General features: G+C 51.4%; 2 protein-coding genes across 2 annotated transcripts; both read right to left on the reverse strand.

Annotated features, from left to right (window-relative positions):
- Positions 1–1,055: 1,055 nt before the first annotated feature.
- Positions 1,056–5,021, reverse strand: AAFC00_002500 (uncharacterized protein; the record flags this gene model as incomplete). The annotated part of the gene is made up of 1 exon (XM_069341825.1): positions 1,056–5,021. The coding sequence occupies one exon, from the start codon at positions 5,019–5,021 to the stop codon at positions 1,056–1,058; it is 3,966 nt and encodes a 1,321-aa protein (XP_069198331.1).
- Positions 5,022–6,711: 1,690 nt separating this feature from the next.
- AAFC00_002501 (uncharacterized protein) lies at positions 6,712–11,598 on the reverse strand (the record flags this gene model as incomplete). Its single annotated transcript, XM_069341826.1, has 3 exons — positions 6,712–11,163; positions 11,219–11,321; positions 11,411–11,598. 3 exons carry the CDS (start codon positions 11,596–11,598, stop codon positions 6,712–6,714), a joined length of 4,743 nt encoding a protein of 1,580 aa, XP_069198332.1.
- Positions 11,599–15,208: the final 3,610 nt, after the last annotated feature.

The raw sequence follows: 15,208 nt of genomic DNA on the forward strand, positions 1-15,208 counted from the left end.
TGTCTATGCAGATGCCTCTTCCGCTGCCGTTACCGTATGGGGTCATGCCTTTTTATCGCACGCTCGGAAACGCACATCATTGAGAGGGGAGGCGTTGTGAGAAGGAGAGGAAGGTGTATTGAGTAAACTGTATGTACTGGACTGGGGCTGGTAGGTAATGTCTTTAAAACCAGCATGGGAAATGGCTGTAGTAGTAATTGTCCTTATTTCTCTTTTCTGCTTTTCTGATTCTAGCTCTTCGACTCTTGCAGGACTACTCCACTAGTACATACAAGGCACGGGAAGAGTGTGAAACGGGGTGTTCTGTTCATACCTTAGGGTTCATTCCTTGTGGGACAAGGGAATCATTCGACACGAAACGGATATTCAGCAGTGGCGTCTCAGGAACTGGGTTAGGGATTTATTATCATCGTCGTTATTCATCGTCATTCGTCAATTCTATCACGACTTCTTCGCCTTTCTCGCTCCATATAACATTGAATCTCCAGGGAAAGAAAAGCGATAAGACTTATACCCAGACGCAAGGGGGAGAAAACTTGTCAATAATATTACAGTATTACATTATCTGACACCTCGCACCAGAATTTTACTCGACTCGGTTCTACAAGGGGGATATACATCCTTTTCTCTTTGTCTGTTTCCTTCCTGTTCTGTTCTGTACATGCTAGTAAGGGGGTGTGCAAGGGGAATGACAAGACAACTTCAGCCGATCGGTCCGTCGGTTGGTTGATTGATTGAAGGCGAGAGAGAGAAGAACTATGAACAAAGGGAAGAAGAAGATAGAAAGACAAAAAACTCGAGGGGTAATATCGGATTGGCAAAACAATGAACAGGAAAGGAAAATAACCAAGGACAGACGGCCAGTACAGAAGCGCAGTGAGGCTTTTGTCCAAGCAGGTACCTTGGGTACAGTTCGAAACACAGAGCAAAAAGCAAAACCAGACGAGCAGCGTCTCTCTCGGACGAACGCAAACATCTCCTCCAACACATGCCTGGTTTGTTTCCTTACAATTGCCTCTTCATGGCAAGGAGAGACTTTCAACACTGCTGCTCACTCAGTAAGGGGGCGTGACCCTTCCATCTCTCCCCTCGATTCCGCCATTCGACTGCTCGCCGCCTTCGTAGCTCCTGTCGCTACCTCCACTGCCGTATTCATTGCTCTCGTCGCCGACAAGTCCCACACTGTCCAGTAGCGCGCCCAGATCTTTCCTGCTGCTGCTGCTGCTTTCGCCACCGCTTATGGTGAGGTGTCTGGTGGATGCGTGGCCCGATGCGGATCGGACGCCTCGTCTGGAGTTTGCTGTTTGTGGTCTTTGGTTGTATTGCTGGTAGATCATGTCGATAGTCGAGGCTGGCGAGAGGGCGGCACTTTCTGCGCTTTTGGGAGATAGTGTCGATGGAGCTGGGGGGAATGACGTTTCTAGTCTGCTTGGTTGTTGTGGTGACAGCAACTTGTTCTCGTTGGAGAGGCCGTTGCTGGCTTGAGGGGAGGCGCCGTCTTTGTTAGTGGCGGTATTGCCATTGCCATTGACGGTGATGTTACCACCTTCGGCGTTGAGCTCGTTCACGGCATCCCTCATCCAGTCAGGAAGGCTGCCCCTGTCTCCACTGGATCCTGCTCCGATCGCAGAAGCTGTGGAGTTGCCGATGGGGAGTGGGGTGTCCAGAGTAGGTGCCCCGTCGGTGAGAGCTGGTTGGTCGACGGGTCCACTGCCACTTTCGCCGGGCGCATCGGAAAGCGCATCTCCAAAGCTGGATTCGGGGTACTCGTCATTTTCGACCATGCTGTCATCGTCGTCATCTCCCTCATCGGAATAGTCTAACGCGCTTCCGCCTAGTCGTCCGAGACCTGCACCACCGGCTCCTCCGACTGCGGACCCGGTTGCCAGAGCGCGCTTGAGCTCGTCGATTCGCGAGACGCCGCCTGCACCGACAATTGAACTTGTGCGTGTACTTCTGGTACCATATCCCCCATTGGTGCTAGCACTTGCCCTCCTGCCACCGGCTGCTGCACCTGAAAGCGCAGTTGCCATGGCATTTGCAGACGCGCCGTTAGCACCAGGGGAGCGCGACTGTAGTCTGCTCGGTCCTCGCGCACCATTCGGGCTTCGAGCAGTGGGAGCCCGACGCACGCCACCCGTAGCTCCACTGCCTTGTTTGCCTGCAGACCCGGTTCGGGTTGGTGATCCTTCATTGCTTTTGGTCATGGGGAATGTGTGTGAGGCCAGCAGGGTTCTGTGGTCTCCTAGCATGACTCCGTTGCCACTACCGCGTAGCATGTCTGTCCGTGAGCCGAAGTTTGTGCTGCCCGAGAGGCCTGCACCTCCAGTCCTGCTACCACTCAGCGACACACTCTTGGGTGCACTCGCTGCGATGGCCGCGAGAAGGCTTTCCCTTGACCATATGGAGTCTAGCTCCTCCTTGATCGAGTCGGGTAATGGTCCGCCATGAGTCTGAGCTGCGGATGCCGATGATGGGTTCAGGTGAGATGGCTTCGTCAGCGTTGGGTCGCCCAGCATCGGAAGCGAGAAAGTACGGTTCGGCGAAGCAGGAGGAGACGAAGGTGGGGACGACAGAGAGTCTGAGATGGCGTCTGCCAGCGAATCGACGAATTGCTGTCGGTGCTCTAGCAGCTTGAGTGACTTTTCTGAGTTTGTAGGCAGCGAGCTCGATGAAGTTCTCTCAATCTGAGTGACCTGCATTGGCGGAACCTGGATACCTGGAAGCCAGAGGTTGTTGCCTTCGCGACGTAAGATCTCGTTCTTGATCTCCGTGCCAATAAAGGTATTGTCAAGCTTGTAGACTGCAATCAGAGCTGCAAAGTAGCCATGGACCAGACCACCAAGTCGTACTTTAGCTGGAACAGATGAGACTCGCTGGATGTCTTCTTGCATACGGAACATCATCGGTAGTCCAGTTCTGACAGCATTGATGCCAAGCTTAGCACTCAACTCGGTAAGCAACAGATGAAGAAGCAGAAACTCGCCGTCAGCGTCTGGAGCGGCGGCGCGCTGCAGTGCTTGCTCGTATATGGCCAGATGCAATAGCTGCAAGAAAGTAGACCGGCCTTTCTTGGATCCTCTATGTCTTGCTGAGGCATTAGACACAGCTCGACGTGCAATCTCACCACCGGCATTCTCCTTTCTGTTCTTTACCAAAGAAACTTTATTTTCCAGTTTGAAGTCTGCCGCAATCGTCTCAAGCTCGAGCCAGGTACAAAGAGCGTCCACATATGTTCTGCGAACTTCACTAGAAGTGTCACGGATGAGCCACTGAGTGCCTTCCCACACACCCACAGGTATGGGATTGCGGTTGACGCTGTCATCAACATGTGCACTGTGGGCAGTCTTCATAATGTCGATGACGACATTGAGTGCAACCTCGCGGGCGGTGTCAAACGAGAAGAAGCCATCGATGTTTGGTCTTTCCTTGAGACTCGCGTTAGAAGCAACTTCGGCGGCTGCGTTGTCCGGGTTCTCGATGGCCGATGCGGTAATCGAAGGGTTTTGAGTAGGCCCAAGCGAGGGTTTGAGGCGCAACAGAATTGCAGAGACCATGTCGGAGATTTGATCAGTATAATATACATGAGTAGCAAGGCTAGCAATGCACTGGCGCAATTCGGCGAGCAGCTGCACGCGTGCGGGAGACGCAGTCTTGACAACCTCCATCTGGACTGTACGAGGTGTCTTGGGAGTCGTGGGTGAACTTATGGAGCCGCTCCGACTGGATGGTGCGATGTCGTCGCCATTAAGAGTAGCGCTTCGAGTGCCAATTTGAAGGATCAACAGCACGTGTTGTACAAGACCGAGGAGTATGTCCATGATGGAGAGACCGATCAGGTTGATGTTCGAAGACAAAACCTGTCCAATGATGCCAGCCAATACCAACTGCTTGTCTAGTCGGTCTTCGGTGACGGGAGTGCGTATAAGAGTTTCGACAGCAGTGAACAGAACAACGAAGCGATCTTGGACAGGCGCGCAGTTGCAGACCATCTTCACCAGAGTCGTGGCCCATATAGCAGCATGACCGGGCTTCTCTGATCTGCTGGAACTAGTCGGCTGTTCAGAGATGAAAGTCAAGAGGCAGCTGGTCGCCGTGCGGATCTGGGCTCGGTTTTCCACATTGAAGATGGAGTTCAGGCAGCGTAGAGCCAGCAAGCCTGCCGATTCTTCAGCAATCTTGTCTGCATCGGCGGCAGTGCCCCCAGCAGCTCTGGCGTCTCCCTCCTCGTTGGTCTTGGTTCTCATCATGCTGACACTAGGTCTGCCTCTGGTCGTTGCGGTCTCTATTTCTTTGTTGTGCTCCATTTCACGCTCGTTCAGTCTGATCAGATACGAGCCGTCCTCGGCCCAGATGTTCTGCAGTATGACGTCCATGACAATATCCATATGTTTGCCTGCCTCCGAGTTCAGGGACTCGTTCTCGGCGACTGCCTTCATGGCCTCGAGTCCATCCTTCCTCAATCTGATCTCATCGCTGGCGCTCAACTGCGTCAACCTGCCCAGTGTCTTCTGGCCTCCTCTTTTAGCAGCAAACTCGGCCCAAGTGTGCACAACACCAGCGAACAAACCACGATACTCGGCATCACCTGCCAGAGTAGCATGATCCTGGTTACAGCACAGGCTGGTCCAGACAGGCAAGCAACCGTCCACCAGGTCAACATTGGCCCCCTGTGTCAAGACCTCCTTTAGTATACGCAGCACATACGGCGCGAAGAGACCGAATCCCTCCTTTCCGCCGCCGATCTCATGGCTGTTCAGAAACGCAGCGAGAATCTGCAACGTAACCAACACAGCAGGGGTGCGGCCTTTGTAGAGGTCGTGCTCTGTCTTTTTCTCCAAGAAGGTGCCGACCTTGGTGAGCTTGGAACGACGCGCCGATGCGTAGTAGAGGAGATAGCTCAATTCACTGCTATTGGGCTTGATTTCCTCTGTCGCTGTAGTGTTTTTAGGCAGCTTGGGATAGCATTTGAGTATCAGCAGCTGATGCTTGGGTCGACATTTCTGACGAAGCGCATGCATCATGCACGATATGCGGTGAATAAAGCTGCTACCGCTGCTGTTGCTGTTGTTATTGTTGTTTTCTGTCTCGTCGCTAACACGGCTAGCACTGCGCGGGTGCAGAATCTATCTGCTAATCTCTGTTATGATCAGCCAAAGCATCAACGTCGTCTGGCTGGTTGTATGTTCCGATGAGAGAGAGAGGGGCGGACGACGGGCAAATCGCGTCTTGGGATAATCTATATATGTAACAACTTGTTCCTTATCAACAGAGGGCCTGCAACGAGATTGCGAGGTCGTATGCTGGCGAGGACAGTTGGACCAAAGCAGACACGAAGAGATGTGTCATTCAATTAAAAGTCAAGTCTGCTGGTATATGTATCATCAAGCAAGGATAAGGTACAGTAGGTATGTACGAGTAGTGTATGTATGTATTGTACGGCACAGTCGTAAGTACAGAGCAACTCCGTACTTGGTTCACGGGTTAAGATGGGCACTGACGTATCTTACAGCCAGCTTGCATGCGCTGGCCTACCCTACTCAAGCCTCTAACTTGGCCTCTAAATTGGGGGAGGGGGAAGGGAAAAAAAATACAGCTTCATTGAAAAGGGAGATCCTATATGCGGGTAATTGTCATCGTGCGTCGGCGAGCATCGGCCTCATCGGGCCTTAATTCACCACCTACCTACTGTCCCTGTCCATCTTGTGCCCGCTCTCTCTTCTCCGTCAGCAAGCCTGGGGTGTGCAGACCATACTACCAGTCCTTGAACATCCTCGAAGACGAGTTCATTTGTCTGGAAAACTCCATATACGGCAGTCTCCAACTTTCTGTTACGTCTCTGCTCTGACAAACTTGGAATTAGTAAAACCGTTCGTTCGTTCGTTCGTTCCTTTGTTGGCGACCGTTGGCGCACGACCTGGCGGTGTCTTGGTATCGCACTTTCGGCATACACTACAGGGCGTGGCTGGGAATGGCACGCCTTGCCTTTCTGTACTTAATGAGTCGCCTGAATCTTACTGTTTGCTATGCTACTGATGCTGGCAGGTACTGGCACTGGTATTATCTCACTCTACTTGCCCTTCGCGTACTCCGAACTGATCCGGCATCCTCTGGTGTCCGAGTGATGAGTGAGTGTCAAATGATAAGTAACCTAGCGATTCATCAAGTAATCATAAAATCTCGAACCATGGCACGAAATGTTTGAGCGCCAGACGAAGCGGAGTCGAATGATATCGAGTCAAGTCACGAGAAGTGAAGTAATTGTGGTGGTAGAGATGAAGATGGCTCAAGACTCGCTCTATGTAGATATCAAAGGGTGAAATAAAACAACACACTAGAAATCAACTGGGTATATCACCGTCCACTTCCACCGCTGCACTTCTGCAATAATGACCAGGAATAAAACATGTCTAAGAAAGAAAAAAGAAACACCGTTTCCAGCCTCATGTCCCGTGAAACCATGGTGTTCTCAATGTCCAGAGATAGCATGCCTGACCGTCCCGCAGACAAGTCAAGATTGGAAATGACTGTAAAGGACAGCTCCTCATGCACCGAAGTGTGGGTTCGAAAGACCCCCAATGAAGAGCACTCCATGAAACACCTCGCTGCGCTAGGAAAAACTAGAAAGCATCGCTGGACCAGTAAAAAGAATTATTCGAAACCCAACCCCCTTACAAACACAATCACCTTGTCGCCAGTCTACGCCAGCAATCAGAAGAACGCCGTGCCAGCAAATAAGCTGTTGCCAAAGGCGTCCCTATCCCAATTGCTGTTGTCCTTCTCCAAACCTGCTCCTGGATAAAACATAGTGTCCCAGGCCATCGGCATATCCTTCATGCCTCCCATGGCCCCCTTTTCTGCATCTTCGACGTTCTTCGCCGACTCTTGCCCTATTTGGGTCATTGACTGTTGTTGCTGCTCATGGCTTTGCTGTGTGGGCGTCAGGTCCTTCGAGTTGTCGAAACAACTTTGCAGTCCCATGTCACCCAGTCCGATATCGTTCGTCAGGTCCATGCGGATGCTCGACCCGATGTTGTAAGGGTCCCATTCAAAGGTCATCTTGAGGCGATCGTTTTCATTGATGTTATTGGCGCTCGAAGCTGTCGAGTCTGTCACGCCAGACTGAGAGCTTGACGGCGTCAAAGCTGGACTAGGGTCTGGAAAACTGAACTCCATATCATCGCCATATGGGTTGTCGAGACCAACGAGCGCATCTGCCATTGCCTGCACGAAAGTGGGACTCTCATCCTTGCCCATGGCGTCTTCACCAACCACAGGCGAGGTAGAGACAGCCTGCTCACGCTTGGGTCCGTCCGCCTTCGGAATCGCGATCCCTGCTCTGTCCGCCATTGTTTCGAGCATCGTCTTACTGGCGACGACGGTGCTATCTTCGCTCGTCGTGGCCGGCTTTGACTTAGCCTGTGGTGTGCGTCCAGATGCAGGAGGTGAAGGCTTGACAAATCCTGGTGACGGGGTCATGGACTGTTTGGTCTTGCCGGGTGTTTGTCCCTCGATCTTCAATGCCTCTCGCTTCACTGTGACAGGTCCAAGATTGGCGGCCTTGAGCGCATTGCCTGTTGGCTTTGCTTTGTTCGCCACGTTAGAATCAGCCTTGGGCTGTCTTGACTGACCATCTACATCGACATCAAGCGCATTCGCGGCACTGTTAAGGAAGAATTCCAATGGATCTTCGATCTTCGGGTGGGAAGCTGTTGTGTGAGCTTGAAGCTCCTCTTCCTTCTCGAATCCCTTGACGCTGAACTCGCAATACTCGTCAGCGCACTTGAACCTTCGTTCCTGCTCCTGTTGCTGTTGCTGCTCAAGCTTGAGCTGTTGCTGTCGTCGCTGTCCAGGGCTCTGTTGGGCTTTCATCAGCTGCGGGCTAGCTCCAGTGGCCGGTGTGGCACCTTGATTCGCGGGTGTCGACGCCGCGCTGCCGTTGTTGCCCTTGCGCTTCTTCTGAGGCGGCAGGTGGAGTTTGTCGGGTGTGAGTCCGGTATTCATACCTTCGTACACTGGTACGCCATGACCGGTACGTGGAGATCCAATCGGGAAGGGCGGAACCGTGGACGTTGGTGCCGGGGGAGCCTTTGACTTGGCTTGTCGAGCCCCGCCCTGTGAAGCGCTGCGAGACATGTTTTCCGTTGCTCGCTGATGCAGATTCTGTGGTGGCTGCGGCTGTGCAGTAACCTCAGGCTGCTTCATGGGCGCTGGAGCCGGGACTTGCTCAGCCTTCGCGCCATCTTGGTGTTGCTGGTACTGGTGCAGAATGAAGGCCAAAGTCTTCTTCAGGGCATTGTACAAGTCTTCAAGCTGCTTCAGGTTGAGGGATACGTATTCGTGAACATCGCCGTTCTTATGCATCTGATGGAAGAAGTTCGTTCTGAGCATGCATAATCTTCTCAACACATCCTGTCCGATCAAGCCGTGATTGACCATAGCAACAGCGATAGGCAAAGCTCGATCCGTCTGAAGTGCAAGAGGCAGTGTTTGTTTTAGCTTGTCAATCATGGCTGGGAAGCTGCCGTTGTCAACCTTTGCAGGTGCACCCTTCTTCAATCCCTTATCAGCTTGCTGAGCAATGTTCAATGCTGCAACTCTGTGCTGAGGAGTTACTTCGATAGGCTGCTTTCTGGTCTGTTGTTGCATTGGCGACTGTTGGATCATTTGCCCTTGATTTGGACCTCTACCAGCTTGTTGTTGGCCTTGATTCTGGGCACGCTTGAGCGCCTCCACTTGAGCTCTCTGTTGAGCATTTTGATGCTGCTGCATTTGCAGAGACAGTTGGGCTTTCTGCTCTGCTGGTAGCGTAGCTAGCTGCTCGGGAGTCATTGTGCGAAGCTGATCAAAGGTTGGTCTCTGCATCTGTGCCTGGTCAGGTTGACCCACAGCAGTAGGAGGACGCTGAGGAGATTGATTGGGATTCGGAATCTCGACAACGTCATCGCTGGTTCCAGGACGTTTGGGACCTTGAAGATTATTGGGAACTCCAGCCTGCATATTGAAAGGTGGCTGAGCGCGGTTTTGTAGGCCTGGTGCTTGTAGATTGACACCAAGCCCTGGTTGTTGTGCCATATTCGCTTGACCGGCGCGCTGCAGTTGAGCCTGGCGAATGGCGTTCTGCTGAGCCTGGTACTGCGCTTTGTGCTGCTGAAATGCGGCAGGGTTCTCTTGTGAAAGTTTATTTATCTTCCACTTCATGATCGCGGCTTTGATATGTTCGTCTGGAGCATTCGGTGCGTTCATTCTAGCTCTGAATGCTTGCATTTCTTGCGGCGACACTTGCAGCATTGCGGCATTAGACATGTTCGGCGGGTTCAGTGGAATATTCATTCCGGGCTGGCCTTGGTTTTGTAACGTCTGCTGCTGTGGTACCATTTGAGCCGGAGGGGCCTGGGTGCCGGGGATGATCGGTGGTCCAGAAGCCGGTGTGGGTTGACTCCCCGGTAATTGTCCTCCAGCACCATTAGGCAGGCCGTTAGCATTAGCATTCATATGATTCTTCTGCAGTTGCATTGCGAACATTGACTGCATCCGATGCATCCTGGGCATAGAATCTGGAGGCAAAGTAGCTTGATGCTCTTGTACGAACTGTCTGAGTTGACCCCACGTCTGGACAGCATCTGGAGCAGGCAGTTGTAGTTCTTGCAACACTCTTCGCGGGAATGCCATCGGATCCATTGCACGCAGACGCTGCTGCTGCTGCTGTTGTGCGATCAGTCTTTGCTGAATCTGCACTTGATTCATGTTCGCAACATTTCCCACGTTCGGACCTTGCTGACCGTTTTGTTGTAGGTTCTGCATGGGATTGATGTTGTCTCCATTCGGCATATTCATGCCATTCTGCATCCCTTGTGCTTGGTTGGCCTGGTGCGAATTTCGCATGCGCTCCAATATCAGCCTAGCTTGGTCTGGGTCCATGCCCATGAGTTTCGCTTTGACCTGAGGGGGCAGATTATCAGGAATCTGTACTGGGAGCTTTTGGGGTGGAAACATGGACTGGTTTCCATTCATGTTCTGCGATTGTAATGAAGCCATCAGAGCAGGGTTAGTCGGACCGAGTACCTGTGGAATGTTCTGCTGTGAGGGCTGCTGGGGCGTCGTTCCGCCCTGCTGACCAGGTGGGATCATCGGTCTGTTCAACATTGACATTGCTGGGCTCTGCTGAGGAGGCTGTGTGGCATTCAGGCCTTGCCCTCTCAACATATTCTGTTGCTGGGCCTGGGCTTGAGCGGCATTTCGAGCTTGTGCTTGTGCCTGGGCTTGTAGTTGAGAGGTCCGCATGGCGGCATCTCTTTGTAATTGTTGCTGACGGTGTACCATCATGTTCTGCACCTGAGCTGGATTATTGTTAATCATTCCCGGTTGATTTAGGTTGGGCTGATTCATGTTGTTCATGTTCATCGATGATGGATCCATAGTGGTGTTATTGTTGTTGGTACCGCCTCCGCCACCATTGCCGCCCCCGTTGGTACTAGCAGGTACGACAAGTTGGCCGGATTCTTGCATCTTCATGGCATCGGCTTGTTGGCCAGCAAAGGAAGCAAAGTCGATGCTCGGATTGCCGTTCAGGCCTTGCTGAGAACCCGGTCGCTGCATATTGACAGCTTGCGCTGCGTTGCCGCCGTCCATGGATGGTCCCTGAAGTCCCTGCCCAGCCTGTTGTCGTGCCGCCTTTGCTTTCAAAAAGTTATTGAGGGAGATCTGGAACATGTGTCGGGGAAGGGGGTCCTGGTTCGCATGCTGCTGTCTACGCTCCAAGGGCATGCTCTCGAACAGTTGGTGTCGTAACAAATCAGCCTTTGGCTTAGGCAGACCGTTGATCATTTGGGTAGCATGTGCCTGGATCTGGGCTTTCTCCTGTTGCGTAAGACTCTGCATCTGGCGTTGTTGCATCGAGAGGTTCGTTTGCATGTTGGCAGGCTGCGGCGCCATGTTCATCGGCGAGTTCTGAAACGGTTGCTGTGGTTGCTGGATCATGTTCCCAGCTAGTACGCCTTGATTCGATCGGGTTTGCTGCATAGGTGTCTGCATTCCAATGCCACCCTGCGACATTTGAAAGTTGTTCTGTGCTTGCATCATGTTATTGTTGTTCATCGCATGAGCTTGTCTGGCCCTCTGGAGTTCTTGCAGTTTCTGTTTGAAGGAGGCTGTGTATTGATCCTAAAAGAAAGTCTCAGTAGATGCATTCGGAAGAGCAGGGAATGCACGGAGTTACCTTGCTCGGCGAAGTCTGGAAGAGCTGGACCTCGTAGCGAAGGGCCATACCGATGGCTTGTATCACTGTGTGCTGGGGCTGCAGAAGACGCATGCTGCTCTGCCTGTTATTCTATCGTCAGCGGATCAAGCTAGCATATAGGGACGAGAGATCCAGAGGATCCAGAGCGTGTGCCGTGAGCGATCGACATACAGTTGCATTATCCAATTCGCACGCTCGCGATAGTCCATGGTTATGTGCCACGTTCCATTCGGCAACGGTACTTTTCGAAGCTCCTCCATGATCTTTGCGTGGATTTGATCATTTTCATTGCCAGGCTGTGGTCTTTGCATGCCCTGAGGCAGCATGTTTCCAGCCATCATGAAGGGATTTGGGTCCATGATGGATTTGGCGTTATCGATCGATCAATCAAAAAAATGACAGGGCTGAGAAGCTGACAGCGGCACGAAGGCCAGCTGTAGTGAGAGATGTTGGTTCACAGGTTGTCGAGCATGCAGCGGCTTGAAAAATCGACGGATTGATGAAGGTGAAGGTAGGGAATCGGCGCTGTGGGTGCGGCGGTAGAAGCGGGCGATCGTGAGACAGAACCAAGAATGTGTTGCAGAAAAGTAGCGAATCGAATGAGCAAAAGGTGAGTGTAAACTGAAGGTAGGTGTTGGGTGTGTCAAACAACGGATTTGGAGGTGTCACAGGTCTTTAGTGGCACCAGATGTACTATTGCGCAAGGCAGCCGGTAGCCAACCGCGCAGGTGACTGGCTCGAGGACGTCGTTGCGTGGCAGTGGATGAGCTGATTTCCAGGAAATGATCCAGGCCCCGCTGTCGTTTGCTGTATAACAATGTCGTGTTGCGAGCTTGTACAGCGCAGGAATTGTATTCGCTGCCGACTGAGAAAAGGCTCGTTCCACAATGAAGATGGAGTGAAAGAAGGCGCAGGACTAAGAAGGAAGGAACAAGACTCGTCCCAATGTCAGCAAGTGACAGTAAAATGGGCGATGATGCGGGTCGAGGTCTGTGCCCGCCGAATGGAGATGGCGCGAATGACGGCGGCCTGAGGGGGTCACAGACAAAACAACACCCGAAAAGGCTATGCAAACCTAGCCGGATTAAGACTGCCTGTCACAGGTTTTCCAGGTGTGAGAGGAGAGGGCCAGGGAAGAGCAGAGGGCACCTGCTCGATGGTGGAAAGGCGTCGCTCTAAAGAAACAGTGAAGCAAGCCCTGTGGGTGGAAGCATACAGTACGTGACGGCCCGTTCAATGCACTGCAGACGATCTGCCTGTACGATAAAAGCATGGACCCGGCACGAGCACTACTGGGCAACTTGGTTGCAGCAATTGTTTTGACGGTGGTGAATCAATCTAAAACAGGCCAAGAGAGCATAAGTTTTCTCTGGATTTCCTACACTCAGCAACACGCAAGATAAACTACAGCACATTAATTGCGCGAAGGCGTACTGAAGCAAAAGAAAAAAAAAGAGGAAGGGGATTGTGGTACTCTCTTGAGAACCCGCAGACTGATCGTCGAGGAAGGGCGGAAAGGCACTGCATGGATGTGGCTTTGGCGCTAGTGTCACCGATGGAAATGTCAGAGATGGCCACGATTGCTGCAATATACTCACTTTGATTGTCTACTTTCGATTGAGCGATCTTTCACCGACTCATGATGGTACAAATAGAGCCATGCTCGAAGACGTATGGTGCTGGAAGTCCACCGAGTCCATGTGGCCACGAGTTTTCTTGTACATAGGTAATGTCCTCGAAAACATCTCCACGAGCGTTGGAGGGGTTCAGAAACTCTCAGCTCGTGCAAGCCTCGAGCCCGGCAGCGGGAACCAAACCGTTTTACGCGGGAACCTTGTAAGTCATTGGGCTGTCTACAGTGCTGTAGTGCTGTCCCTTCTACCCTTACCCAAACTTGTTGCCGGATCGTCGCGCCTCACTCGACCCTGACACGCCCGACACGGCTCCGCATAATTGTCACGCGCGGTCTCGCCTGTCTTACGTGCTTCGTACACCATAGTCACTCGTTTACACGTCTCTTCGTTGCCGGGCTACTTTTGAAAAGCAGCACAAGGTCTTTAGCGCGCAACTTTTGGTAGAAATCAGGTACCTTCGGCTCACTACCTGCGAAAACGCGTATATTCACCAGTGGACCCCACTTTCACGCTCGACGGTTGAACTTTGTACGTGCAAGGCGAGGCATGCCTACCACGGCATTCAACGCCCTTTCCCAGTATTGGATTTTGTATCTGCTGGACTCAGGGGTCGGTACGAGATACAGAACTTCTACTTTACAGCGCCACGCACTCATCATCCTATCATGGTGACCTTACAATGTACAGGGGAGGTACGTCTTGTATGACCATACTTTCCAGGCGAACTAGGTGACATGGGCACAGCCTCTGTTCGCTTGGCTTGCTAGGCCGCTGGTCCGTCCTGTCTTTTGTGCGTGCGAGCCTCTTCCAACGTCGACCCATGTGTACTGTACTGTATTTGTCCTTCAATGCTACGGGTTCTTGTATGCGAAATAGCGATATATTTTGCCAGGGAAGTGCTCTTTGTGCCTGCGACCAACATTTCGCAACTCAGGGGCAAAGATGATCAGCTATTTATAAATGGATGCACTACTCTGAGAGATGTGCATGCGTCACTCAAACATTTTGGGGCCAACGGTTGTAGACCATACAATAGGTCTTTGGTAATAGTTCTGCGATTTCTTGAAAACATCCTTCTTCCATTTTCTTTTTGGTATCGAGCAGGTATGCAACACGAAATAGTATGAGTAACTCATCTTCTCTTATCTTTCCGTCACCAAGGAATATCTTGGCAGCATAGCAATGTGAATTTTGGCCCCAGAGCACGGGACTAAAATAGATGGGGGCGATAGACTCTCATGGTTCATAGAAAGTGGAAGCAATCCGAACATAGCAGCAGCGGGCAGATTATCATCTAACAAACCTAATCTGATTCATTGCGCTTCACTTCGACGATATCACTATTTGATTACCTCCACATTGTGTACTCATTTGACACTTGTAAGTAATCATTGAGATCTTATTGGGATCTTATTGAATTCTTGCAGTAAACTCATTGGTATTGTGTTGCAAGGTCTGTCGGACTCGTCACTATTTCGCTGCTTTTTCGCTACTTCTTCACTACCCTCTGACTCAATATTCACTACTCTCTAATCCCGTGATCACTGCTCTTTAATTGCTTCTTCATTGCTCTTTAGCTGCCTTCTCACTGCTCTTTTACTGGATTTGTACTGCTTCTCCACTGCTCTCCTTTACACCATTCTTCAACTGCTTTCTTACTGCTTTTCTAACTGCCTCTTCACTGCCTTGCCTACTTCTTCGCAACTCTCTTGACTACTTTCTGATATCTCTCTCACCGCTTTCTGAGTGACCTTTCCCAGCTTCTACTTTGGCTCTACTATTTGGTCCTTGATTTTGATATTGTCGTTGTATTAAAGCCAAGAGTATATCATATAATAGTATATAATTTTCCTGCTCCGAGCGGAGCCAGGTCCAAGAAGCTGATCCTCCATCGTGAATCCTGGGGTCCCTGAAAGTGTGATCGATTGTTTCGCTTGTTAGATCCAAGGAAGTAAATGATTTTCAAGACTTCGCCTTGTTGAGTCAGACATCTGGTAAGAAAAGCCTGGCTTATACACTTGTATCCGCAAAGCTCTTCATAGTGTTATCGGACAGGGATGTCTTCCATTGCCTGTTGATAGAGATGCGGAAGGAGATGTATCCCGACTCTTGGGGCCCAGCCCCGCATATGAGTGGCATGTGCATACACTCGCCGTACAATTTCAGCGATATGTACGTAGAGCAGAGGGTCAAATGGGCCAAATCTATTCGCACTTTACAGATGCATGCCGAGCCACTAGCCTGTCCCCCGCCCCAAAGGCTGTGACTGGTGAAACTAGAACCTAGCGGATATATCAATTTAGTCAAGATCTCCCAAGGATGAGTGTCATGACTG

The sequence above is a fragment of the Neodothiora populina genome (assembly GCF_041146345.1).
Source record: "Neodothiora populina strain CPC 39397 chromosome Unknown canker_contig_15, whole genome shotgun sequence".
NCBI lineage: Eukaryota > Fungi > Ascomycota > Dothideomycetes > Dothideales > Dothioraceae > Neodothiora > Neodothiora populina.